This window comes from Microcaecilia unicolor, chromosome 6 (genome assembly GCF_901765095.1).
Source record: "Microcaecilia unicolor chromosome 6, aMicUni1.1, whole genome shotgun sequence".
In the NCBI taxonomy this organism is placed as follows: domain Eukaryota; kingdom Metazoa; phylum Chordata; class Amphibia; order Gymnophiona; family Siphonopidae; genus Microcaecilia; species Microcaecilia unicolor.
This window is the reverse complement of record NC_044036.1, coordinates 221,562,542-221,589,817: the sequence shown is the minus strand read 5'-3', so window position 1 is coordinate 221,589,817 and position 27,276 is coordinate 221,562,542. Positions and strand designations below refer to the sequence as shown.

At 45.8% G+C, this 27,276-nt stretch overlaps 1 protein-coding gene across 1 annotated transcript; it reads right to left on the bottom strand.

The window, feature by feature from the left end:
- Positions 1 to 5,141: 5,141 nt before the first annotated feature.
- Positions 5,142 to 26,655, bottom strand: LOC115472515 (protein argonaute-2-like). The gene is given in 6 exon segments (XM_030206804.1): positions 5,142 to 5,197; positions 11,219 to 11,371; positions 25,863 to 26,054; positions 26,057 to 26,154; positions 26,156 to 26,228; positions 26,295 to 26,655. Coding segments are annotated over 6 exon segments (933 nt in total).
- Between the last annotated feature and the right edge of the window lie 621 nt (positions 26,656 to 27,276).

Sequence of the window (27,276 nt, the reverse complement as noted above, 5' to 3'; positions counted from 1 at the left end):
GTTCCGCGGAGTCTGCTGTTTTTGGTCCTGCTGCCCCCGTGTCGGCTCCGAAAGGTGCGCTTGAGGGCCCAGAAGGCGTTGGTTTTCCTCCAGAGTTTGTTTGGACCCTCTGTCAAGCCTGGAAATCGGGACCCTCGCATTTAGAGGAGGGGGCTAGTTCAGAACTGGCTAAGAGGCCGCAGTTTGAGTGGTCAGACGACGGGGAGGGGTTCTCACCTGTGGGGTCAGAAGGTGCTCTTAGTGAGCTAGGGGACCCTGAGGGGTTTGAAGGCTCTCAGGATCCGGACGTTTTGATTCCTGGAGAGGATCCTTCCGTAGTGAGGATTTTCCATAGGAAGGAACTTGCGGAACTCATTGAGCAGATCACGTCCACCCTTAAGTTTGAACAGCCAGAGGCGGTATTGGGGGAGGCTAGACAGGTGGATCCCTTGGTTAAGGGTATTCAGCGGAAAGCACGGTCCTTCCCCATAAACAAGGATCTCCGGGATATGGTGTTTCAAGAGTGGATTTTGCCGGATTCTCCCTGTAAAGTTTCTAAGGCGATGGCGAGACTTTATCCTCTTCCACAGGAAGATAGAGATTCCTTTAAGGCACCCAGAGTAGATGCTGTGATGACAGCAGTTACTAAAGCCACGGCCATCCCGGTACCGCTCTCCATGATCCCCAGGATAGGAGGCTAGAATCCTTTCTCAAGCGTAGTTTTGATTTGTCGGCCCTCGCCCTGCAAGCCTCGGTTTGTGGGGGGCTGGTTGCTCGGGTGTGTTTTCGTTGGGCTAAGAAGCTTCTTGATGATTCGGTGGAGGTTGGGACCTCGGGGGTTCATGAGCTAGCCAAATTGGAGATGGGATCGTCCTTTTTGTCTGATGCACTTTATGATTTGCTGCGTGCATCAGCCAAAAATATGGCTATGCTGATGGGGGCACGTAGGGCTCTTTGGTTGCGAGGTTGGGTCGCGGACGCGGCCTCTAAGCTAAGCTGTGTTCTCTTCCCTTTAAGGGGTCCATGCTTTTTTGGTGAGAATTTGGATAAGTTGGTGCGAGGTCTCAGCGATGCCAAGGCCCCTCTTCTTCCGGATTTTCGTCCCAAGGCGGCTACCAGGGGTTCTTCCTCCCGAGGTCGGTTTAAGGGGGCTCAATGGTATAGGCCAGGGAGGTCTAGTGGGACTTCTAGAGGTCGGTTCTTCCAGCGCACCCAGTCCTTTCGTGGGAATCGTCGCAGAGGGCATGACTTTTCCTTGGGAGGACAGGTTTCTGGGCGCAATTCACAATGAAGGTGTGCATGCCCAGGCTCTGGTTCGGGTAGGGGCTCGACTGAGTCTATTTTACCAGAACTGGGCCCAAATCACTTCAGATCAATGGGTTCTCGTGGTGGTGCGAGACGGATATGCACTGGAGTTCGACAGTTCGCCTCCCGAGAGGTTCCTGGAGTCCCCTTGTCATTCGAGGCTCAAGCGGGCAGCAGTGTAGGACACTTTGGCTCATCTAATCAGTCTGGGGGCGGTGGTACCTGTTCCCATTGCTCAGCACCGCTCGGGCTGCTATTTGATCTATTTTGTGGTCCCAAAGAAGGGGAGAGTTTCTAACGTCTTTGGATTTGACGGAAGCTTATCTCCACATTCCCATTTGTGCGGCTCATCAGCGATTTCTTCGCTTTGCGGTATTAGGGAAGCATTTTCAGTTTTGTGCTCTGCCTTTCGGCCTAGCAACGGCTCCCCGAACCTTTTCCAAGGTTATGGTTGTAGTGGCGGCGGCTTGCAGAGACAGAGTATTCTGTCAGGGTATAGCTGACTTGGAGACGATTGGCTGATTCGGGCCATGTCCTGGACGGAGAGCGAGATGGCTACTGCTTGAGTGGTATAGTTTCTTCAGTCTCTGGGCTGGGTAGTGTAAATTAATTAGATCTGCCTCACCCGTTTGGGCAGCGGAAGCCAGGGGCTTTTTGCAATCCTGGACAGAATTGCAAATCCCCTCTAGATACCTAATCACCCCAATCCTGTATCTGCTCATGACAGTTCTACACCGTCCAAGCAGTGGTAACCTCCCCAATTAGAAAGGAGCTCAGTATGCAGTAGATATAGTAAGATAGTTTATTAGCATTATCATCTTACCCAATGATGGTACAGGCAAGCAGGTATTCACATGGATTGAACAGCAGTTCAGGACTGTCTATCACCCGCCTTCTCTGGTAGCCTTCCTTCTCTTGTCTGATCTAATACCCTCCAGACTGGTCCTTATATACCATTTTGGCTTCATTGGTTCCAATGGACCCAGCTGTCTCAACAGGGTTCCTAGCGCTTATCAGTTTAATTAGAATGACTTCACATGTTCCCAAACCTTAAGTATAAACAAAATCTCTTGAGAGCCCATCTGTGAGATGATTTCACAGGTCATGTTGCCCTCTTCCGCTCCACCCCCTCCCCTTGGTGTGCTTACCCTTCTTGCATCCGACCTTCTAATGACGTACATTAGCCCTAACAGCTTTGCTCGTAACTTCTCACAGGTGCAAGTCCCAGGAATGTTTCCAAGAGCAAAAACCCCTTCCCTTGCCAGCTCAGCACTTGCTACAGTGAAATGTAACTGTATCAAAGGTGATCTCTGATTTTTACAAGCTAGCTCTCTTTTGTATCAGAGATGATTTTGATTTTAAGAAGCCTAGCTCTTATTATGAGCCATTGGCCTGTATTTTACTGAGAGCAAGGGCTAGCAAGGCTAACATATTTCTTCAGTAGTGAACTTCGGCAAGAGTCATCTGGTGCCGTCGCAGTCTCTGGAATATCTGGGGGTCCTTTTCGATACCAGGAAGGGTCGAATATCCTTGCCGGGTCCCCGGATTCGCAAGTTGCAGGGTCAGATTCATCGGTTTCTGGCAGAATCGGCACCGACGGCCCGGGAGTAGCTCCAAGTTCTGGGGTTGTTGACGGCCACCATAGAGGTAGTTCCGTGGGCCCGGGCGCACATGCGGCAGTTGCAGTTAGCTCTTCTCAGTCATTGGACACCTCTGTATCAGAAGTTGGACATTCGTCTTCAGCTGTCAGTAATCCCGTGCCTCAGTCTCTGGTGGTGGCTAGACCCATGCAATCTGGAAAAGGGAATGCCGTTGGAGGCCCCGCGGTGGGTGGTTCTTGTCACAGACGCCAGTCTCCAAGGCTGGGGAGCTCATTGTCTCGGGCAGGTAGCTCAAGGTCTGTGGACTCTGATAGAAGCTCAGTGGTCCATCAATCGTTTGGAAACTGGGGCCATTCAGTTCGCACTTCAGGCCTTTCAGAGTCTTCTGTTCCGCAAAGCAGTCAGGGTTTTCTGCGACAACGCCACCGCCGTGGCTTATGTCAACCGTCAGGGGGGCACAAAGAGTCAGGTGGTCGCGGAGGAGGTGGTGCTGTTGTGCCAATGGGCGGAGATTCATCTTCTAGCGCTCTCCGCGGAACATGTGGCCGGAGTGGACAACGTGGATGCAGATTACCTGAGCAGACATACTCTAGACACCGGAGAGTGGTCTCTACATCGGTCGGTGTTCGATCGCATTGTGTCGGTCTGGGGGCTTCCCGTGGTGGACCTGATGGCAACGGCCTGCAATGCTCAAGTTCAGAGGTTTTTCAGTTGACGGAGGGACCCTCGAGCGGAAGGGATCGACACTCTTCTGTTGCCCTAGCCTCAGGAGTTGCTGTATGTTTTTCCTCCATGGCCGTTAGTCGGACGCATAGTTCAGCGCATCGCTCGGCACCCCGGACGGGTGATTTTGATAGCCCCGAAATGGCCGTGTCGGCCATGGTACGGAGATCTGGTACGGCTGGCAGTAGCGGATCCTCTTCCATTGTCAGATTCAGTGATGTTGTGTCAGGGCCCGATAATTATGCCAGATCCGGATCGGTTCTCGCTTACGGCTTGGCTCTTGAGATGCACAGGTTAAAGAAGAAAGGATTTTCATCTAGAGTGATCACCACAATGTTGAGCTCTCGTAGGCAATCCACTTCATTGGCGTACATCCGGGTCTGGAGAGTCTTTGAGCATTGGTGCGCAGGTAGACAGGTTCTTCCTTTTTGCGCGTCGGTGACGGATGTATTGGAGTTTTTGCAGGATGGTATGGACAGGGGTCTGGCCTTGTCCTCCTTGAAAGTACAAGTGGCAGCTTTGTCGTGTTTTTGTGGGAAGGTTCAGGGGAAGTCTTTAGCTTCTAGTCCTGATGTTGTTCGTTTTTTGAAGGGGGTTAAGTTGCTGCGACCGCCTTGGCGGCGGATGGTGCCTCCTTGGGATTTGAATCTCGTGCTGGATGCTTTGGTTAGGCCTTTGGTTTTGGTTTCGGACAAGGATCTTTCCTTAAAGACGGTTTTCTTGGTGGCTATTACTTCAGCTCGGAGGGTGTCGGAGCTTCATGCTTTGTCTTGTAGAGAACCCTTTTTGACTTTTTCCAAGGAAAAGGTTTCATTGCGGCCGGTGCCGTCCTTTTTGCCCAAGGTGGTTTCAGAGTTTCATGTTTCATTTCCTTGCCAGTTTTGGGTAACTTGGCAGGGGATGCGGAGCAGCGTCGTCTGGCAAAGTTAGATATGCGGAGAGTTTTGCGCTGTTATATTTCCAGAACTTGGGAGTATAGAGTCTCTGATCATTTGTTCCTTCTTCATGGTGGTGCAAAAAAGGGCGCAGCAGCTTCCAAGGCAACGATAGCAAGATGGTTGAAGGAGTCGATTGCTTCTGCTTACTTGCTAAAAGGTCACGTGGTTCCTAAGGAGTTTTCGGCTCATTCTACCAGGGGAATGGCGGCCTCTTGGGCGGAGAGTAGTATGATTCCTCCGTTAGATATTTGTCGAGCAGTGGTTTGGTCTTTGTTGCATTCCTTTGTTAAGCATTATAGGATTGATGTGCATGCCAAGGAAGAGGCAGGCTTTGTGGCTGCAGTGTTGACCTCTGGCCTTCGTGGATCCCGCCCGTAGGGTCTTTACTGCTTTGGTACGTCCCACGCGTCTTGACCGGTCTGGAGGGTCGTGGAGGAAGGTGAAATTAGATCTTACCTGCTAATTGTCTTTCCTCTAGACCCTCCAGACCAGTCAAGGCCCGCCCTGTCTGTATTTGAGGCCAGGAAGTATGCTTTGTCTGTTGATATTTCTTGGCAGCTGTTGATTGTGGTGTCTATGGTTTCAGATTCTGTTTTTACCAGATTTTGTTGGTATGAGTCTGGACAGGTGTGACCGAGTTTGGTAGTCCACCTGTGGAAGCACACACGAAAAAAGGGACACAGTAAGAGAAATGAAGAAAGTGTCCAGTTGGCAGTGACCATGTACAGGGTTGCTCGTTATAGTTAGTGTTATTGTTTCTATGCATTGTTAGTTTTATACTGGCTAGTGGATGTACTGCACAGGTTATATATACAGTATTCAAAAGCTCAGTGTTTCTCAGTCTCCCTCTACTGGTAGGAGTACATAACCCACGCGTCTTGACTGGTCTGGAGGGTCTAGAGGAAAGAAAATTAGCAGGTAAGATCTAATTTCACCATTTTCTATACCCCAAATTGAGTTTAAAATAAAAACTAGTAACTTGTACTTACCATCTGTCTGGTTACTAGGTCTTAAAATCCTTTTAGTTTCCTTTCCTCTCCATAGTTTAGAACTTTGGAGACGAGGTTAGTTTAATTGTCTCTGATCTCAGAGGTGAACTGTGAGCTTGAGGTATTCAACCATGGGTAATAGTAGAGTTTGCTTGGCCTTCTGAGACTCGGAAGCTACATTTGATGTGTCCCAGGATTTTGGAGGTATGTTTTTCTTGAAGTTTCCTTGCAAATGTATAATAAAATGTCAATCTTGGACTAATATCTTTTTGACCCATCTCAATTGACTTTATTGTTAAGTGATAAAATTATGGCTACTGGTCAGGCTTCTCCAGCCAGGATAGAGGAACCTCCAGTGTGATTAAACTGCACTCTCATAAGGAATATGGAATATCTTTCTTCTAAGGAATATTCTTCTTGTGATTAGAATATCTAATTTTTTTTCCTCTTTTGATTATCTCTTGCCTCTCACTCTTTTCAGTGGACTGGCTTGGCTATCACAGTTTGATTGTATTTCCGTATTTTTTATTATTTTCCTGATATTTTGGTTTATTATCTTAGTGATGGCTGATTTTCTGTATGAGTAGTTGTTTTACTTGGATTATATTTTGAAAATTGAATAAAAATAAAGTTAAAAAAAGACAACTGTAATAAAATGAGAAAAATGGTTTAAAAAAGCTAAAAGGAGCAGCTGCAAAGGTTAGGACTTTAAATGAGGCATAGACATAGTTTAAAAATAGCATCTTAGAAGATCAGTCCAGATGTATCCCACATCCCCTGTCTCTCCCTCTCTCACTCCACTGCAGGCTTGCCTTGTCTCTGTAGCAAACTGGTATAAAAACATCAGTTAATATTTAACCCTGATAAAACAGTGGCCTTTTGGTTCTCTGGCATTTGGTTCTCTCCCTTCCCTCACCTATCACCCTGTTTTGTACCTCAATCTCACTGGTATCGTACTTGATTCCTCTCTCTTTCATTTTTACCTCAAATTTCACATCTGACTAAAGTTAGTTTTTTGGTCTTCTGTCAATTTTGAGCAATTTGCCACCTGTTTGACACTCAATGTTTTCATGCACTGGTCCTTTCCTTCTTCACTTCCCGCCTGGACTATTGTAATGTAGTTTATGCTGGCTTACCCTGTACTACACTGAAGAAACACCAAACACTTCAAAATACGGCCATTAGATTATTGTGTTGTGCCCATCGTTTCAACCACACTACACCTTTACTGATATAATATCACTGGCTCCCCATTAAACAGCAAATCACATTTAAAATTGCCAATAAAAACATAGAAACATGACGGCAGATAAAGGCCATATGACCCATCCAGTCTGCCCATCCTCTGTAACCCCTAACTCTTCCTTTTCCAAAGTGATCTCACATGCTTATCCCATGCCTTTTTAAATTCTGAAACAGTCCTCGACTCTACAACCTCCACTGGGATGCCATTCCACGCCTCCACCACCCTTTCTGTGAAATAGTACTTCCTTAGATTACTCCTAAGCCTATTCCCTCTTAACTTCATCATATGCCCCCTCATTCCAAAGCTCTCCTTAAGTTGAAAAAGGCTCTCTTCCTGTACATAAATGCCCTTGAGATATTTAAACGTCTCTTATCGTGTCTCCTTTCTCCCTCCTCTCTTCCAGCGTATACATGTTGAGGTTCATAAGCCTGTCCCTATATTTTTTGCGTTCAAGACTGCTTACTAATTTTGTAGCCTCCCTCTGTACAGACTCCATCCTGTTTATATTTTTCCGTAGGTGCGGTCTCCAGAACTGGCCTCACCAGAGACTTATACAATGGCACTATCACCTTCCTTTTCCAGCTGGTCATGCTTCTCGTTATGCACCAAAGCAACTTTCTGGCTTTCACCGTCGCTTTTTCTACCTGTTTGGAAGCTTTAAGTTCATCAGATACAATCACCCCCAAGTCCCGTTCTTCATTCGTACACTGAAGCACTTCACCCCCTATACTGTACCATTCCCTCGGATTCTTGCGACCCAAGTTCATGACCCTGCATTTTTTGGAATTAAACCTTAGTTGCCAAATATTGGTCCATTCCTCCAGCTTTCCTAGGTCCTTCCTCATGTCATTCAAACCCTCTAGGGTGTCCATCCTGTTGCAGAGTTTGGTATCATCCGCAAAGAGACAAACCTTACCAGTCAGCCCTTCCGCAATATCGCTCACAAAGACGTTAAAAAGAGCCGGCCCTAGGATTGATCCCTGTGGTACTCCACTGACGACATCCTTTTCTTCAGATCAATTTACCACTACCCTCTGTCTCCTTCTATTCAACCAATTTTTAACCCAATCAGTTATTCTATGTCCCATACCAAGGCCACTCAATTTATTTATCAGTCACCTGTGCGGAACCGTGTCAAAGGCTTTGCTGAAATCCAAATATACCACATCAAGTGCCCCTCTCACATCCAACTGTTTGGTCACCCAGTCGAAGAAGACAGTCAGATTCATCTGAAACGACCTAGTGAAGCCATGCTGCCTCGGGTCCTGCATTCCATTCATTTCAAGGTTATCAATAGAAATCAAACAAAATAAAACATGGAAAAGAAAATAAGATGATACCTTTTTTATTGGACATAACTTAATACATTTCTTGATTAGCTTTCGAAGGTTGCCCTTCTTCCTCAGATTGGAAATAAGCAAATAGAAGCGTTTCCATTAGCTTACTCACAACTGAGGTCAGACTGACAGGTCTGTAATTCCCAACCTCCTCCTTACTTCCACTCCTGTGCAAACGAACCACATCCGCCCTTCTCCAGTGCACCAGGACCACTCCAGTTTCTAAGGAAGCATTGAAGAAGTCTGTTAGCGGAGCCGACAGAACGTCTCTGAGTTCCTTGAGCACCCTTGGGTGTATCCAATCAGGCCCCATCGCTCTGTCTACTTTTAGTTTGGCTAGCTCCTCATGAACACAGTCCTCTGTAAACGGGTCATGGTCTACCATACATCCATCCCCTTTAGCCTTTATTTTCTGCAGCCCTACCCCCGGCCTTTCATCCATGAACACAGAGCTGAAATAATTGTTAAGCAGTTCAACTTTATCCTTATCATCTTCCACATATTTCTCTCCCTCAGCTTTGAGCCTCACAATGCTATTATGGCACTTCCTCTTGTCACTTACTTATCTGAACAAAGTTTTATCCCCAATTTTACCATATTAGCTATGTTTTCCTCCATTTGCTGCTTCGCTTTCCTGATAGCCTTTCCAGCTTCCCTTTGCTTAGTCAGGTATTCTCTCATGTCTTCATCTTTCTGAGTCTTCTTATAGCGTGTGAAGACTAACCTCCTTTTCCTTCTCATTATTTTTAGCTACTATATTAGAGTACCAGAGCGGCCTTCTTTTCCTCTTACTTTTATGTAATTTTCTAACATAAAGGTTAGTTGCCTTTAATATAGCTCCTTTTAGTTTTGTCCATTGCTGTTCTACATCCTTCAGCTGTTCCCATCCTTCTAACTGTTCCTTGATAAATTCCCCCATCTTGGCAAAGTTAGTTCTTTTGAAATCCAGGACCTTCAAACTCAAATGAGCCCTCTCTGCTGTTTTAATATTGAACCACACCATTCGATGATCACTAGATGCCAAATGGTCTCCCACCTTGATGTCAGAAACATTCTCTCCATTCGTAAGCACCAGGTCCAGAATAGCTCCATCCCACGTCATTCCATTACCCACTGCTGAAACAATTGTTCCTGTAGGGAATCTAAGATCTCTTTGCTTCTAGACAATCCCACAGCAGGGACACCCCAATCAACATCTGGCATATTGAAGTCTTCTATCACTACTACTTCCCCGTTCCTAGCTATTTTGTGGATGTCTTCAATTAAGTCCCTGTCCATTTCCTCCGACTGTGAGGGTGACCTGTATATCTCCGATATAGATACATTTTCCTTTCCCTCTTTCCAGTTTAATCCACAACGCTTCTTCCATACCCCACATGTCCTGCAGTTCTGTCAGTTTGATATCATTCTTAGCATATAATGCCACTCCTCCACCCTTTTTTCCTACTCTGTCCTTCCTGAATAGATTATAGCCAGGTATAGCAATATCCGTGAGCCACGTCTCCGTGACTGCTACTAAATCCAAGTCTGCTTCCATCATTATAGCCTCAAGATCTAGAAGTTTGTTTTCCATACTACGGGCATTGGTATACAAGGCTGTCCAGATAATAGGTGACGGCAGAAAAAGACAGTAGAAGTCTGCTCAGCACTAGCCCCGCCTCCCAACCACTAGCCCCACCTCCTAACCACCGTTGCTGCCACCCAATCTCTGCTAAGCTTCTGAGGATCCATTTCTTCTGAACTGGATTCCTTTATGTTTATCCCACGCAGTTTTGAATTCCATTACCGTTTTCATCACCACCTCCCTCGGGAGGGCATTCCAAGTATCCACCACTCTCTCTGTGAAAAAATATTTCCTGACATTTTTCTTGTCTGCCCCCCTTCAACCTCATTTCATGTCCTCTAGTTCTACCGCCTTCCCGTCTACGGAAAAGGTTCGTTTGCGGATTAATACCTTTCAAATATTTGAACGTCTGTATCATATCACCCCTGTTTCTCCTTTCCTCCAGGGTATACATGTTCAGGTCAGCAAGTCTCTCCTCATACGTCTTGTAACACAAATCCCATACCATTTTTGTAGCTTTTCTTTGCACCGCTTCAATTCTTTTTACATTTTTAGTAAGATAATGGCTTCCAAAACTTAACACAATACTCCAGGTGAGGCCTCACCAACGACTTGTAGAGGGCTAATCAACACCTCCTTTCTGCTGGTCACACCTCTTTAAATACAGCCTAGCAACCTTCTGGCTACAGCCACCGCCTTGTCACACAGTTTTGTCGCCTTCAGATCCTCAGATACTGTCACCCCAAGATCCTTCTCCGTGCCTGTACATATCAGACTCTTACCGCCTAACACATACGTCTCCCGCAGATTGCTACTCCCTAAGTGCATCACTTTGCATTTCTTCGCATTGAATTTTAATTGCCAAACATTAGACCATTCTTCTAGCTTCTGCAGATCCTTTTTCATGTTTTCCACTCCCTCTGCGGTGTCCACTCTGTTACAAATCTTGGTATCATCCGCAAAAAGGCAAACTTTACCTTCTAACCATTCGGCAATGTCACTCACAAATATATTGAACAGAATTGGCCCCAGCACCGATCCCTGAGGCACTCCACTACTCACCTTTCCCTCATCCGACTGAATTCCATTAACCACCACCCTCTGGTGTCTGTCTGTCAACCAGTTCCTAATCCAGTTCACCACATTGGGTCCTATCTTCAGCCCGTCAAGTTTATTCAAGAAGAAAATGAGAGAGCCGAGCTCCCACCGGAATCAGAGGAGGGTCCCGCGCCCTTCGTTGGGATTGACGGGTAGGGGATTGAAAAGAGGTGCCGGAGTCTCAGCCTCCACAGTAGGAACCACAAAAGGACTGAGGTCTCTGAAAGAACCTAGATTTTGAGGTTCCCAGACCTAAAACAGTGAAAATCACGAACTCGTCCTTTGCCAACCGCCGAGCCTCGACCAGCACCGCCGAGCATCGACCAGCAACTCTAGGCCTATCTTCTAGAAGATGAGGCACTTTAGTATCCCCTAGGTTACGAACTAATTTATCCAACTCATCTCCAAACAAGAAGGAACCCCTAAAGGGAAACTTACTCAGCTTAGACTTGGAGGCTCTCAACAAGTCGCACAGGGCATCCTCTAAGGAAGCTGAGCCCATCTCAATTTTGGCCACTTCCTCATCTATAGAAGACAAATCATCCGACTCCCTGTCCAAGACTCTTTCAGCCCAGCAGAAGCAGGCCTGAACTACCAAGGAATCAACAAATAGCTGCCTGAACCACCAAGGAAGAAACATCTTCAAAAGAGCCTCTACCCTTCAGTCCTGGATATCCCGAAGAGCTGTACCACTATCGACCGGAACTGTATTACACTTAGTAACCGCAGAAACCACTGCGTCCATCACAGGAATTTTAAGAAGAGACCTATCCTCTTCTGGAACCGGATAAAGACGTACCATGGACCTGGCTAAGCAAAAGGGAGAATGTGGCACATCCCACTGCGCCTGAATAATGTCCCTGATGTCTTGAAAGGTCTTCCTTGAGCACCTAATGCCCTTGACCAGAAAATCCACCATACGGACCTCAGAAGCCGCAGGCTGCTCATCCTCAAAACGGAGGGTAGACGCTACTAAAGAGATAAGCTCCTGAAGGTCCTCCTTATGGAAGATCCTAACCACCAAAGGATCTTCACCTACGGGTAAAGATTCTACATAGCTGAGAGAGAGTCTGCTAGCTGTTGATCTTCCAAACCTTCCATGTCCCTTAAAGAAGGTAAATTTAATTCTGCATCAGAGAGCTGTTCCTCCTGGAGATCCCAGGACCCCCGAGCTTTCTTAACTGGTGTTAATTTTCTATTAGAGACCCCCCCCCCCCCCCCCCGAAGAAGAAGCTTCAGTGCCCAATTTCTTTAATAAAAAGGCCTGATACATTTGCAAAACAAACTCAGGGGGAAAACCTCCCAACAGAGTTCTCCGCTTGCTCAGAAGGTGCAGGGCTGTCCCAAACTGAAATAGATGCAGAGCTTGACAAAATGGTGGGTTTTCCCACCAAGGAAGGAGCACTGCCTAGTTCTGCCACGGGAATAGAAGCCAAGGGAGACAGTACAGAGGAAGCCGACAGAGAGGGAGCTGCTGGCGAATCCACAGCTGTGGAGTACTTGCATGCCCCGGACGCACCTACACCCCGACGCTGACAAACTAGGCACCAGTGACGTTTCTCCGACATCACGGCTTTCGGGGGTTTTTTTACAGAGAAACCGCACTACCGTGGTACCGTGGGAGACAGTGTCGGCGCTGGTGAGGCTGACTGAGGCGACGACGGAGCTGCTCTGCTTGTTCATGCCAAGGGGAGAAACTGCTGCTTTCTTCTTTTATTATTTTACTCACAACGTGGCTGCTTCTCCCCAAGCTGAAACACCCTTCCTCCGAAAGGGTACAACTCTTCCCTGCTATCTAGGAGCAGCTAAGATCAGGAGCACCCGGGGGGGGGGGGGGGGGGTAGGAAGGAGAGGGAGGGACCCGGTACCCCCGAGTGTAACACCCCTCAAACACAGCGAGACCTGGTGCACAGAGGATGAAGATGCACTAAATCTTTTTTTTTTTAATACAGAAAGAGATCTAGAGGAAAAAATAGAGAGGAGACTGAGGGTTCACCTCCTTCCACCTGCTGGAGACTTAGAACACTGAGTCTGGGGTCACATAGCCAGGGCTCTTATTTAGGGTTACCATATTTGCTCTCACCAAAAAGAGGAAGCATGCCCCACCCCACTCCCTGTCACACACTGCCCTGCCCCTTTCACACCCCCACCCCGCTCCCCTGTCACACCCTCTAAGGTTGTCCTATCGTCCCCTCCCCTTACCTTATTACTACCCTGGTGGTCTAGTGACCTCTTCAGGGCATGAAAGAGCCCCCTTTACCCCCCTCTATCCATGTCCAGCATTTCTCCTCTCTTCCCTCCATCCATGTGCATCTCCTCCTCTGTCTTCCCTCCCCTCCATCCATGTCCAAAATTTCTCCTCTCTCCCCTCCATCAATGTTCATCTCCTCCTCAGTCTTCCCTTCCCTCCATCCATGTCCAGCATTTCTCCTCTCTCCTCTCCCTATATGCATCTGTTTCCTCTGTCTTCCCTCCCCTCCATCCATGTCCAGCATTTCTCCTCTCTCCCTTTCCCTTCATCCGTGGGCAGCTCTCCTCTCTCCCCTGCCCTCTCCTCCATCCATATCCAGAAATTCTCCTCTCTCCCCTTAATGTCCAATGATTTCTCTCTCCCTTGCCCTTCCATCCATGTCCAGTGACTTGCCCCAGTCCCCAGCTGCCCCCCTTTTCAGCCCCCGAGTTCCAGTTCCAACCCTAGCCCCACCTGCCCGCCCTCTTCTACCACAACATGCCCCTTTTCCTTCCTGCCCTTGCAGAAACAGGAAATTACATCAGAGGAGAGAGGGAGGGACACTGAGAGGGAAGTGAAGGCTGGAGGTGAGCCTGCTGCTTTCACTGCCGCCGCCGCTGTGACTTGAGGTAAAATAAAAGTTTTAAACGCAGGGCAGTAGGCAGTAGGAAGGAAGTTGTGCCGGCCCTGACCGTTCTGGGAAAACCGGACAAATGATGAAAAGTGGGAAACCCACCCTGACTCCTGACTGTGCCCTCAAAAAGAGGACATGTTCGGAGAAACCTGGACATATGGTAACCCTACTCTTATTGGCTCCCAGAGTCAGAACTTCTCAGTCTTCACTTGCTGGAAGGAGTGCACAACCCATCAGTCCAATCCTGGGCTGGTCTGGAAGGATTCTAAGGAAAAGGCCTTTTTTTTTTGTCCTAAGATGGACGTGCGGCAAAATGAAAACTGGCACGTGTCCATTTTGGGCCTGAGACTTTACCGCCACCCATTCACTTAGTGGGGTTAACCGGGCAGTAATCGTCAGCGCACGTACAATGCCAATTACTGCCCAGTTAGCACCGTGCGCCAGAAAAGAAAATAGCCTGGCGGTAGTTCCAAATTGGCGTGCATTGGGCGTGCATAGGTGCCTATGCAGCTTAGTAAAAGGGCCCCTAAAACATCTTAGATATGCCAGCTGCCATCCCAGATGATTACGGATGGCTACACCCATGGGTCAGTTCCTAAGGATTTGAAGGGTATGTTCCTCTAGCACTGAATACAAGCAGTAGGCTGATATTTTATGGGAATGATTTTGACAGAGAGGATATTCTACTAGAGACATCAAAAGAACATATTTAAGAGCTCTTTATGCCAGTCTAGCAATGCTTTAACAAGATCAGCCACAGGAGACCCAGAGCTGCAAAAGGGGTCCTAATTTTTGAGAGGGAGATTTTATTACACGCCCCCAGCCCCACCCCACTCTTCCTTGGCTTTACCCACTCTACATGGCTCCACCCCCTGGCACACTTCAATCCCATGGCCATTTCAGAAAATGTTTTATTTAATAGCCTAATAACCTTTTCAATTAACTTTCAGAGGCCAAAACCTCCTGCCCCACGTCAGGTCAGGACAGTAGAATGCTGTTATGGTATCCTCTCCTGACCTGAGGAAGGAAGGCTAATCAAAAATGTTTTAAAATCAGTGAAGGTATCAGTAAGCATATACTTGTTGCCATGGGTGGATCGAACCACAGGTCCTATCCAATCAATCTGGATGTCTGACCAGGGCATAGCAATACCCTTCTTCCTGAGTGGTGCTCGATGGGATGGAGAAGATGGCTGGAACTGACAACAGGTCAAACAACCTCGAGTATACAGCTGCACATCCTGACGCATGTGGGGCCAATAAGCCACTTGCTTCAAGGTCTCATAGGTGATGCCTTCCCCTCTATGTCCTGCACATGGTTCATCATGAGCATGTTGCAACATGATGCCATGATATGCCTGAGGCACAACCCATTGCTCAATGCCATGCTTACTCGTCCGCATAAGCAGGTCCTGATGGATCTGAAACTTCTCTCGGGACGTATAGAGTATCCTCAGTTCTTCAGCTTGACACTCCTGTTCTGTCAATGGGTGTTCTTGCGGATTCTGGATGTACTCATAGAATCGTCCAACTACTGGATCTGATTTCTGAGCAGTGACAAGATCAAATGATGGGAGGTCACTACACCACTGGAACACTGGAGTCTCACCAGCCTGTTTCGTTTGCCGTCGGGTGACAGCATGAATGGCCAGTGTCTCAGACTCTGAGAACTGCCATAATTATCCTGTGAGCGCACCTTCCTTGGCAAGTAAATCTGCCAAGTTGTTCCCTATCTTGTCAGGACTATCAACTTTTGCATGACCCTTGACCTTCTTCCAATAAATGGTCATGTCATGGTTCCGTACCAGTTGATCTAAGACCAGAATCAAATTTCTATGATGTACCGATTTTCCTTTAGAGTTTAACATGTTGTTCTGCTTCCAATTGCTGCTGCTACTACTACTATAAATCACTTTTATAGCGCTACCAGTCATACGCAGCGCTTTACAATTGAACATGAAGAGGAAAGACAGTCCCTGCTCAAAAGAGCTTACAGTCTAAATCAGGACAGACAGGACCAAAAAGGATAAGGGAAGGACAGACAGAAGGACACATAAGGATAAGATAAGATTTGAGAGTCATCAGCGTAAAGGTGATACGGAAAGCCTTGTGATGAGATTTATTTATTTATTGCATTTGTATCTCACATTTTCCCACCTCTTTGCAGGCTCAATGTGGCTTACAATACATCATGAATGGTGGAGATATATACATTTAGTATTACAGAAGGATCTTGGGTAACATTATAATGACATGATAGTAGTATATCAAGCAGATATTATAAGACAGTTCTGGATGTATGTGGAGGAGTTCACATTTGTTGATCTTTGTGGTATACCTTGTTAAAGAGATGGGTCTTCAGTAGTTTGCGGAAGTTAGTTAGTTCATAAATCGTTTTTAAGTTGCGCGGCAGCGCATTCCAGAATTGTGTGCTCAGGTATGAAAAGGTTGACGCATGTGTTAGTTTGTATTTTAGACCTTTACAGTTGGGGAAGTGAAGATTAAGGAATGTGCGGGATGATTTTTTAGCATTCCTGGGTGGTAAGTCTATCAGGTCTGACATGTAGGCTGGGGCATCTCCGTGAATGATTTTATGAACTAGGGAGCATATTTTAATCGTGATGCGTTCTTTAAGTGGGAGCCAGTGTAGCTTTTCTCGTAGGGGCTTAGCACTTTCATATTTTGTTTTACCGAATATGAGTCTAGCTGCAGTGTTCTGGGCTGTTTGAAGTTTCTTGATTATTTGCTCTTTGCAGCCAGCGTAGAGTGCGTTGCAGTAGTCTAGATGACTGAGTACCATTGATTGTACAAGGTTACGGAAGACAGTCCTTGGGAAGAAACGTCTTACTCTTTTTAATTTCCACATTGAGTGGAACATCTTCTTGGTTGTGTTTTTCGCATGGGTCTCAAGTGTTAGGTGTCGATCAATGGTAACTCCAAGAATTTTTAGGGTGTCTGAGATTGGAAGATTCAGTTTTGGTGTGTTAATGGTGGTGAATTTGTTCGTGTTATGTTGAGAGGTGAGTATTAGGCATTGGGTTTTTTCTGCACTGAGTTTCAGCTGAAATGCATCCGCCCATGTATGCATGATATGTAGACTTTGGTTGATGTCATTGGAAATTTCCATTAGATCTTGTTTAAATGGGATGTAAATCGTTACATCGTCTGCATATATGTATGGGTTGAGGTTTTGGTTTGATAGTAGTTTCGCCAAGGGTATCATCATTAAGTTGAATAGAGTCAGTGAGAGGAGGGATCCCTGTGGAACTCTGCATTCAGGTATCCATGTGGCTGATGTAGTCGAATTAGAAGTCACTTGGTATGATCGTGTGCTTAGGAACCCCTTGAACCAATTGAGAACGTTGCCTCCAATTCAGAAGGTTAGTGTTAGGCAAAATTAAATTAAAAAGCAAATTTCAACAGCTAACAGAAAACAGCTAATCTCCATAGTCTTTTCCACTTAGTTTTAAAAGCTTTGTACAACAGCATTAACAGATAGAATCTAACAGCCACTGCAGGATCTAATTTAGTATTCCCCCCCACCCTCCCCAACACCCACCCACCCCTAGGACAACTCCTCATTTATAGTCAGTTATTGTAATTAGGGTAACAAGCAAGGAGTGCTCTTATAGAGTTTTAAATACATTTCATCACCATCTAAGAAGGAAATACTAAATAAATCATACAGAGGGGCATAATCGAACGAAAACGTCTATCTCCATGGGCGTTTATCTCCAAGAACGGGTCCGTGAAGGGGCGGACCGAACCGTATTTTGGGGAAAAATAGACGTCCATGTTTTATTCGACAATTTGTGAGCTGGGCGTTTTTGTTTTTCAGCTATAATGGAAAATGAAAGCGCCCAGCTCAAAAACGAATAAATCCAAGGCATTTGTTCGTGGGAGGGGCCAGGAGTCGTAGTGCACTGGTCCCCCTCACATGCCAGGACACCAACCGGGCACCCTAGGGGGCACTTTTACAAAACAAAAAAAAAAAAAGGTAAAAGAGCTCCCAGGTGCATAGCACCCTTCCCCCCAAATCCCCCTCAAAACCCACCACCCACAAGTTTACACCATTACTATAGCCCTAAGGGGTGAAGGGGGGCACCTACATGTGGGTACAGTGGGTTTGGGGGGTTGGACGACTAAGCATTAAGCAGCACAATTGTAACAGGTAGGGGGGGATGGGCCTGGGTCCACCTGCCTGAAGTCCACTGCACCCCCTAACAACTGCTCCAGGGACCTGCATACTGCTGCCAGGGAGGTGGGTATGACATTTGAGGGTGAAAATAAAAAGTTGTGAAACATCATGTTTTGTGGTGGGAGGGGGTTAGTGACCACCAGAGGGAATCGGGGATGACCTCCCCTGACTCCCCCAGTGGTCACTAACCCCCTCCCACCACAAAACATGATGTTTCACAACTTTTTATTTTCACCCTCAAAATAAGGCCCCAAAAAGTGCCCTAAATGACCAGATTACCCCCAGAGGGAATCTGGTCATTTAGGGCACTTTTTGGGGCCTTATTCATGGAAAAACAGGGTCCAGGAAAAGTGCCCTAAATTCTCGCTAAAAACGCATATTTTTTTTCCATTATCGGCAAAAGGCGCCTATCTCTGATCGGCCGATAACCACGCCCCGGTTCCGCCTTCACCACGCCTTTGACACGCCCCCATCAACTTTGTCCGCATCTGCGACGGAGTGCAGTTGAAAACGTCCAAATTCGGCTTTCGATTATACCGCTTTATTCGTTTTTGTGAGATAAACGTCTATCTCCCGATTTGGGTCGCAATATAGGCGTTTTTCTTTTTCAATTATAAGCTGGACAATATACTATATAAAGTAAAAGACACTTTTATATTAGGCTAATATCCTTAATACTGTAGCAAGTTTTAAATTATTGAAAAACTCAAAAACACTAAGATGGAGTCAGCAGTCCAGCAGCGAGAGGGGTGCTATCCAGTTTTTTGCATTGAGTGTCACATGTATGATTATCTCCCAGTTGGTGAGATGTCATATGTTTGCACCCGATGCAAAGAGCTCCTAGCTCTTAGAGAACGTGTCCGTTCTCTTGAGGCTAGAGTAGCAGACTTGGTGGAGCTGAGGGAGACAGAGAGGTACATAGAGGAGACCTACAGGGATGTAGAGAAGTCCCACCTCCAGTCTAGTAGCCCTTGTGCTACCTTGGAGGAGGAAGGTCTCCTAGAAGGAGAGCATCACCCTGGTGAAGTAGGAAGTACTCCTGTAGCCAGGACATGCCCACCAGGGGATGTACTATCCTCTCGCACAGAGGATATGTCTGCAAGTGCTGCCCGGGAGGGAAAGGTTAGGACAGCTGTTGTAGTTGGTGATTCGATCATTAGGCATATAGATAGCTGGGTGGCTGGTGGACGTGAGGATCGCCTGGTGACTTGCCTGCCTGGTGCGAAGGTGGCGGACCTCACGCGTCACCTAGATAGGATTTTAGATAGTGCTGGGGAGGAGTCCGCTGTCTTGGTACATGTGGGTACCAATGACATAGGAAAATGTGGGAGAGAGGTTCTGGAAGCCAAATTTAGGCTCTTAGGTAGAAAGCTCAAATCCAGATCCTCTAGGGTAGCATTTTCTGAAATGCTACCTGTTCCACGTGCAGGGCCCAAGAGACAGGCAGAGCTCCAGAGTCTCAATGCGTGGATGAGACGATGGTGCAGGGAGGAGGGTTTTAGATTTGTTAGGAACTGGGCAACATTCTGGGGAAGGGGGAGCCTATTCCGAAAGGATGGGCTCCACCTTAACCAGGGTGGGACCAGGCTGCTAGCGTCGGCATTTAAAAAGGAGATAGAGCAGCTTTTAAACTAGAAATGTTTGTGCAGCGCTGCGTATGCCTTGTAGCGCTATAGAAATGCTAAATAGTAGTAGTAGTAGTAGTAGGAAGGCCGACAGTCGCTCAAAAACGCATGGTTCGGGAAAAGGTATCTTGCAAAGATACCTCACAAACAGGGAAGATAGGGTTTCTGGATAGTGAGGTTGCACAACAGACCGTGGTAGACCAGGTGCCCTTAAATACAACTAAAGATCAGACAAAAGATGTCAAATCAATAGTGTCAGGTACTAAGCATCATGCAAATAAGAACAACAAATATACTCTGAAATGTCTATATGCAAATGCTAGGAGTCTAAGAAATAAGATGGGAGAGTTGGAATATATTGCACTAAATGAAAAATTGGATATAATAGGCATTACTGAGACCTGGTGGAAGGAGGATAACCAGTGGGACACTGTCATACAGGGGTACAAAGTATATCGTAGTGATAGGGTGGACCGGACTGGTGGAGGGGTAGCATTGTATATTAACGAGAGCCTTGACTCAGATAGATTACAAATTCAGCAGGACACAAATCACACCTTTGAATCATTGTGGGTTGAAATTCCATGTATAAAAGGAAAAAAAACGGTGATAGGAGTGTTCTACCGTCCGCCTCGCCAGGATGAGCAGGTAGACACAGAAATGATAAAAGAAATCAGAGACACAAACAAAATTGGCAATGTGATAATAATGGGTGACTTCAATTATCCAAATATAGACTGGGTAAATGTAACATCAGGACACGCTACAGAGATACAATTCCTTGATGAAATCAAGGACAGCTTTATGGAGCAACTGGTGCAGGAGCCGACGAGAGAAGGAAAAATTCTAGACTTGGTCCTTAGTGGAGCGCATGATCTGGTGAGGGACGTTATGGTACTGGGGCCGCTTGATAACAGTGACCATAATATGATCAGTTTTGATATCGACCTTGAAGTAACTGTACACAGAAAGTCAAATATGTTAGCGTTTAACTTTAAAAAAGGAGACTATGATAAAATGAGAAGAATGGTAAAAAAAAAAACTTAGGGGGGCAACTGAGAGAGTAAAAACTGTACAACAGGTGTGGACGCTGTTCAAAAATACCATCCTGGAGGCCCAGGCCATACACATTCCGCAAATTAGAAAAGAAAGACGGAACTCCAAAAGACAGCCGGCCTGGTTGAAAAGTGAGGTGAAGGAAGCTATTAGGGCTAAAAGAAACGCCTTCAGAAAATGGAAGAAGGAACCGTCTGAAAATAACAAGAAGCAGCATAAGGAGTGTCAAAGCAAATGCAAGGCGCAGATAAAGAAGGCCAAGAGGGATTACAAAAAAAAGATAGCATTAGAGGCAAAAAAACATAGTAAAAATTTTTTTCGGTATATTAAAAGCAGGAAGCCGGCAAAAGAATCAGTTGGGCCTCTGGATGACCGAGGGGTAAAAGGGGCGATCAAGGAAGACAAAGACGTAGCGGAGAGACTGAATGAATTCTTTGCTTCGGTCTTCACCGAGGAAGATTTGGGTGGGATACCGGTGTCGGAAATGGTATTTCAAGCGGACGAGTCGGAGAAACTTACTGACTTCACGGTAAACCTGGAGGACGTAATGGGGCAGTTCGGCAAACTGAAGAGTAGCAAATCTCCTGGACCGGATGGTCACCCTAGAGTACTGAAAAATGAGCTTGCGGAGCTACTGCTAGTGATATGCAACTTATCCTTAAAATCGAGCGTGGTACCGGAAGATTGGAGGGTGGCCAATCTAATGCCCATTTTTTAAAAAGGCTCCAGGGGAGATCCGGGAGATTATAGACCGGTGAGTCTGACGTCGGTGCCGGTGAAAATGGTAGAGGCTATTATTAAAAACAAAATTACAGAGCACATCCGAGGACATGGATTACTGAGACCGAGTCAGCACGGCTTTTGTGTGGGGAAATCTTGCCTGACCAATTTACTTCAATTCTTTGAAGAGTAAACAAACATGTGGACAAAGGGGAGCCGGTTAATATTGTGTATCTGGATTTTCAAAAGGCATTTGACAAGGTACCTCATGAAAGGCTACAGAGGAAATTGGAGGGTCATGGGATAGGAGGAAATGTCCTATTGTGGATTAAAAACTGGTTAAAGGATAGGAAACAGAGAGTGGGGTTAAATGGGCAGTATTCACAATGGAGAAGGGTAGTTAGTGGGGTTCCTCAGGGGTCTGTGCTAGGACCGCTGCTTTTTAATATATTTATAAATGATTTAGAGATGGGAGTAACTAGCGAGGTAATTAAATTTGCTGATGACACAAAGTTATTCAAAGTTGTTAACTCGCGACAGGATTGTGAAAAATTACAAGAGGACCTTACGAGACTGGGAGACTGGGCGGCTAAATAGCAGATGACGTTTAATGTGAGCAAGTGCAAGGTGATGCATGTAGGAAAAAAGAACCCGAATTATAGCTACGTCATGCAACGTTCCACGTTAGGAGTTACGGACCAAGAAAGGGATCTGGGTGTCGTCGTCGATAACACACTGAAACCTTCTGCTCAGTGTGCTGCTGCGGCTAGGAAAGCAAATAGAATGTTGGGTATTATTAGGAAAGGTATGGAAAACAGGTGTGAGGATGTTATAATGCCTTTGTATCGCACCATGGTGCGACCGCACCTTGAGTATTGTGTTCAATTCTGGTCGCCGCATCTCAAGAAAGATATATTAGAATTGGAAAAGGTGCAGCGAAGGGCGACTAAAATGATAGTGGGGATGAAGAAAGAGGCTAGGGCTATTCAGCTTGGAGAAGAGACGGCTGAGGGGAGACATGATAGAGGTATATAAAATAATGAGTGGAGTGGAACAGGTGGATGTGAAGCATCTGTTCACGCTTTCCAAAAATACTAGGACTAGGGGGCATGCGATTAAACTACAGTGTAGTAAATTTAAAACAAATCGGAGAAACTGTTTCTTCACCCAACATGTAATTAAACTCTGGAATTCATTGCCGGAAAATGTGGTGAAGACGGTCTGCTTAGCAGAGTTTAAAAAGGGGTTGGACGGTTTCCTAAAGGACAAGTCCATAAACCGCTACTAAACGGACTTGGAAAAATCCAAAATTCCAGGAATAACATTTATAGAATGTTTGTACATTTGGGAAGCTTGCCAGGTGCCCTTGGCCTGGATTGGCCGCTGTCGTGGACAAGATGCTGGGCTCAATGGACCCTTGGTCTTTTCCCAGTATGACATTACTTATGTACTTAAGTACTCAAGGATAAGTAGTAGTATTCCATGATCGAAGGCGCTAGACATGTCAAATTGTAGAAGTAGTATGTTCTTGCCAGTTGCAATCATTTGTTTGAATTTAGTCATGAGAGTAACTATTACTGTTTCAGTACTGTGGTTAGATCGAAATCCTGACTGGGAGTCGTGTAGTATTGAGAATTTGTTTAAGTAGTTTGTAAGTTGTTTGGTCACCATCCCTTCCATTAGTTTGATTATTAAGGGAATGGATGCTACTGGCCTGTAGTTGATTAGTTCACTAGCACTTTTCTTTGCATCTTTGGGTATGAAGGTGAGTAGAATGTTTCCTGTCTCCTTTGGAACATACAGTTCAAGTGATTCATTAGGTCTGTCATAAATTGTTGAGGGGCAGATGTCATAAGGCTGTTTGGGCATATGTCTAATTTACAATGAGATTTGGCAAATCTTTTGATATCCTCCAATAATGTCTCGAAGTTGGTCCAGGTTCTGTCTGCTGGGTTTGGATCTAGACAGTCAAGGAGTTCAGCGTAGTCGATGGTACTGGCAGGTATTTTAAGTCGCAATTGTACGATTTTCTCTTTGAAGTATCTCGCGAGATTGTCTGCTCCTGGTGTATCTTTGCTGTCGGTTGTGACTGGTGTAATATCTAGTACTTTATTCATGAGTTGGAAGAGTTTGTGTGTCCTTGTAGTTTGGTCCAATTTCAGTTTTGTAGTATAATCTTTTAGTTTGTCTTATGGTGTATTTATATTTTCTTTGAAGTTGTTTCCAGGCGTTTAGTGTGGGGTCGTCTTTCTTTTTATTCCATGCTCGTTCTAACCTTCTAACTTGTGTTTTGAGTTTTTTCAGTTCTTCATTGAACCATGGTATTGAGTTCTTTCTATGTGAGGTTCTGGTTTGAGTTGGGGCAATATTGAGGGGCATAATCGAATGAAAACGTCTATCTCCATGGGCGTTTATCTCCAAGAACGGGTCCGTGAAGGGGCGGACCAAACCGTATTTTGGGGGAAAATAGACGTCCATGTTTTATTCGACAATTTGTGAGCTGGGCGTTTTTGTTTTTCAGCGATAATGGAAAATGAAAGCGCCCAGCTCAAAAACGAATAAATCCAAGGCATTTGTTCGTGGGAGGGGCCAGGAGTCGTAGTGCACTGGTCCCCCTCACATGTCAGGACACCAACCGGGCACCCTAGGGGGCACTTTTACAAAACAAAAAAAAAAAAGGTAAAAGAGCTCCCAGGTGCATAGCACCCTTCCCCCCAAATCCCCCTCAAAACCCACCACCCACAAGTTTACACCATTACTATAGCCCTAAGGGGTGAAGGGGGGCACCTACATGTGGGTACAGTGGGTTTGGGGAGTTGGACGACTAAGCATTAAGCAGCACAATTGTAACAGGTAGGGGGGGATGGGCCTGGGTCCACCTGCCTGAAGTTCACTGCACCCCCTAACAACTGCTCCAGGGACCTGCATACTGCTGCCAGGGAGGTGGGTATGACATTTGAGGGTGAAAATAAAAAGTTGTGAAACATCATGTTTTGTGGTGGGAGGGGGTTAGTGACCACTGGGGGAGTCATCCCCGATTCCCTCTGGTGGTAATCTGGTCATTTAGGGCACTTTTTGGGGCCTTATTTGTGGAAAAACAGGGTCCAGGAAAAGTGCCCTAAATTCTCGCTAAAAACACATATTTTTTTCCATTATCGGCGAAAGGCGCCTATCTCTGATCGGCCGATAACCACGCCCCAGTTCCGCCTTCACCACGCCTTTGACACGCCCCCATCAACTTTGTCTGCATCCGCGACGGAGTGCAGTTGAAAACGTCCAAATTCGGCTTTCGATTATACCGCTTTATTCGTTTTTGTGAGATAAACGTCTATCTCCCGATTTGGGTCGCAATATAGGCGTTTTTCTTTTTCAATTATAAGCTGGATTGTCTAATATTAATCTGCATCTATCGTCCCATTCTAGGAGGAATTGGTTTGTATCTGCCTTTATTGTCCATCCGTTGTGGCAGATCTGTTGCCAGAATATCACCGGGTCTATTTTTCCTCTCGTGGTGTAGGTTTTTCGTTCTTGTTTGTTAGGTGAGTCTTTCGTTCGCCATTGGAGGGAGATGTATGCTTTATAGTGGTCTGACCATGGTGCGGGTGTCCATTTTGTGTCTGTTAGTATAAGGTTTGAATCGGGATCAAATTTGTATGTGATAATGTCTAGTGTGTGTCCTTTATTGTGAGTTGGTTGTGTGTTTGGTCTGTGTAGATCCCACAGTTGTAGGAACTCTTTGCATTCTTGGGTGCTTGTAGAGGTGAGATCTTCAAGGTGCAGGTTGATATCTCCTATTATGATAAGATTTGAGGTAGAGACATAAGTGTTCAAAATAAAGTCCATAAAATGTGTTTGGGAATCTTGCCAGTTGCCTGGCAGTCTGTAGAGTAGGACTGCGTTTAGGTGTCCCTGCAAATTTGGGTGATTGATTCTTACTGAGGCGATTTCAAGTTGTGGCAGAATGGATTCGGCTGTGCCTGTGATGTTGAACTCGGATTTGTATATTATGGCTATTCCTCCACCTCTTTTTCCGTTTCTTGTCCAGTGGGTAATTTTGTATCCTGGTGGGCATAAATCTAAGATTATGGGGTCTTTAAGGTTGTGGATCCAGGTTTCAGTGGAGGAGTGGCCTAGTGGTTCCTGGGGAACTGAGGAACTGAGTTCAATTCCCACTTCAGACACAGGCAGCTCCTTGTGACTCTGGGCAAGTCACTTAACCCTCTATTGCCCCATGTAAGCCGCATTGAGCCTGCCATGAGTGGGAAAGCGCGGGGTACAAATGTAACAAAAAAAAATAGGAGGTCAAGGTTGTCTGTGGTGATCCAGTCTATTATAATCTCTGTTTTATTTACTACTGATCTGGCGTTTACATACCCCATTTGGATTGAATGGTAAGGTTCGGTTTGGGACATGGATGTGTTAATTTTTATTAGTTGCCTGTTTTCTTGATATCTGGGTTCTGTTGTGTCTTTTCTTCCCTTTCTGTTGGTTATTTCCGTATGTATTTGTTTTTCCTTTTAGATGGTTGTTGTTCTTTTGGTCTAGTGAGCTGTGATTGGGTTGTCTGTAGGGTTTGTGTGCTGTGGGTAGATTGTTGTTTATGTTGGGAGTAGTCCATGCAAAGATCTTTTATTTCTTTGGTAAACTTAACCCTTTGGGAATCTGTCAGAGGTTTTTGTTGCTCTTCAATACTTTTGAAATCCAGAACTTCACACATGAATTCAATTACTGGTTGTGCTTTATAAAATGCTGTTGCAGACACATCTATATTGAGCATCATTTTCCACAGTGAGGGCCTGACAGACTGATGAACCAAACCTCTCTGCCACCACCAAGGGGGTTAGCACATCCTTCAGAAGCAGTAAAGAACGAACGACCTACAGGCGTATATCTCATAGAGAGTAAATGTCTCATCTAGGGACTGGACAGTTTCAAATGGCAGTCGTCCAGAAAGGGCTTCATGTAATGCCTGCAGACTCACACAGGCTATCTACTACTTACTACTACTACTTAACATTTCTAGAGCGCTACTAGGGTTACGCAGCGCTGTACAAAATATCCACTTTATGACCACTTTAAATATTCGGTCTTTTCCTTCTCCCGGTAACGTCACCTCCAGTTCCACCAATTTTTCCCTGCCAATGGGAAGTGGCATAGCTGTATAAAGATTTTTCCTCCCATCAAACACTGGTTTACGATCTCCAAAGATTTGAGTCTTAAAGTGCTGGACCATATGCTCAACAATTTCCCTGTTAACTCTTCTAGGGCATTTCTCTGGTTTGATATCTATTTCATAATGGTAGATCTCAATTTTAGGAATGTCCATTTCAAAGAAGTTAGCTTGCAGCTTAATTGTCCTCCCTGAGGTACCATAGTCTGGTCGAAGGGGAGGTTTAAATGTGTATCCCTGCATCGGTGATGGCGAGGTTGAAGGAGATGGTGCAAACACTCAGAGTAGCTTTGCCGACGCTGAAGAGGTAAAAAAAAGGCAGCGTAGACTGAAGACACCGCCTCCTCGCTTTTGTCCTGTGTGGGCGGTGCGGCGCATAAAAAAGAGAGACAGACAGAAAGATTTTTTAAAAAAGAGAAAATTAAAGAAGAGTCATCAGTCGGCGCCAAGGGAGGAAGTATAGATGGAGAAAAGGAGAGGTCCTAGAACAGATCCTTGAGGTACACCCACAAAGTTCTGTCTCACATAATCTGAATCTCTACATATGACTAATTCTCGCATTCCTTTCTGAAGTGCAGACTTTACTGCCACCAAAGCTGCAACTATCTCAGCATACTGGTTTGTCTGTGAACCCAAGCTGCGTTTCAAAGTCTCTTCAGCAACTGTTGGATTCCATACCACTCCCGCACCTGCAACCAACTCATGGTCTGTGTCACGGCGGTAGGCACAGCAATCCACATAAACCTTAGGCATTGTATCACAGATCTTCTCATCATACAGATGGTGTCGATGCGGTTCTTTCTCTTGTGGTGGAACATCTGTTTCAGGAATACCTGCAAGGGAATCATGTCCTGCACAGTCATG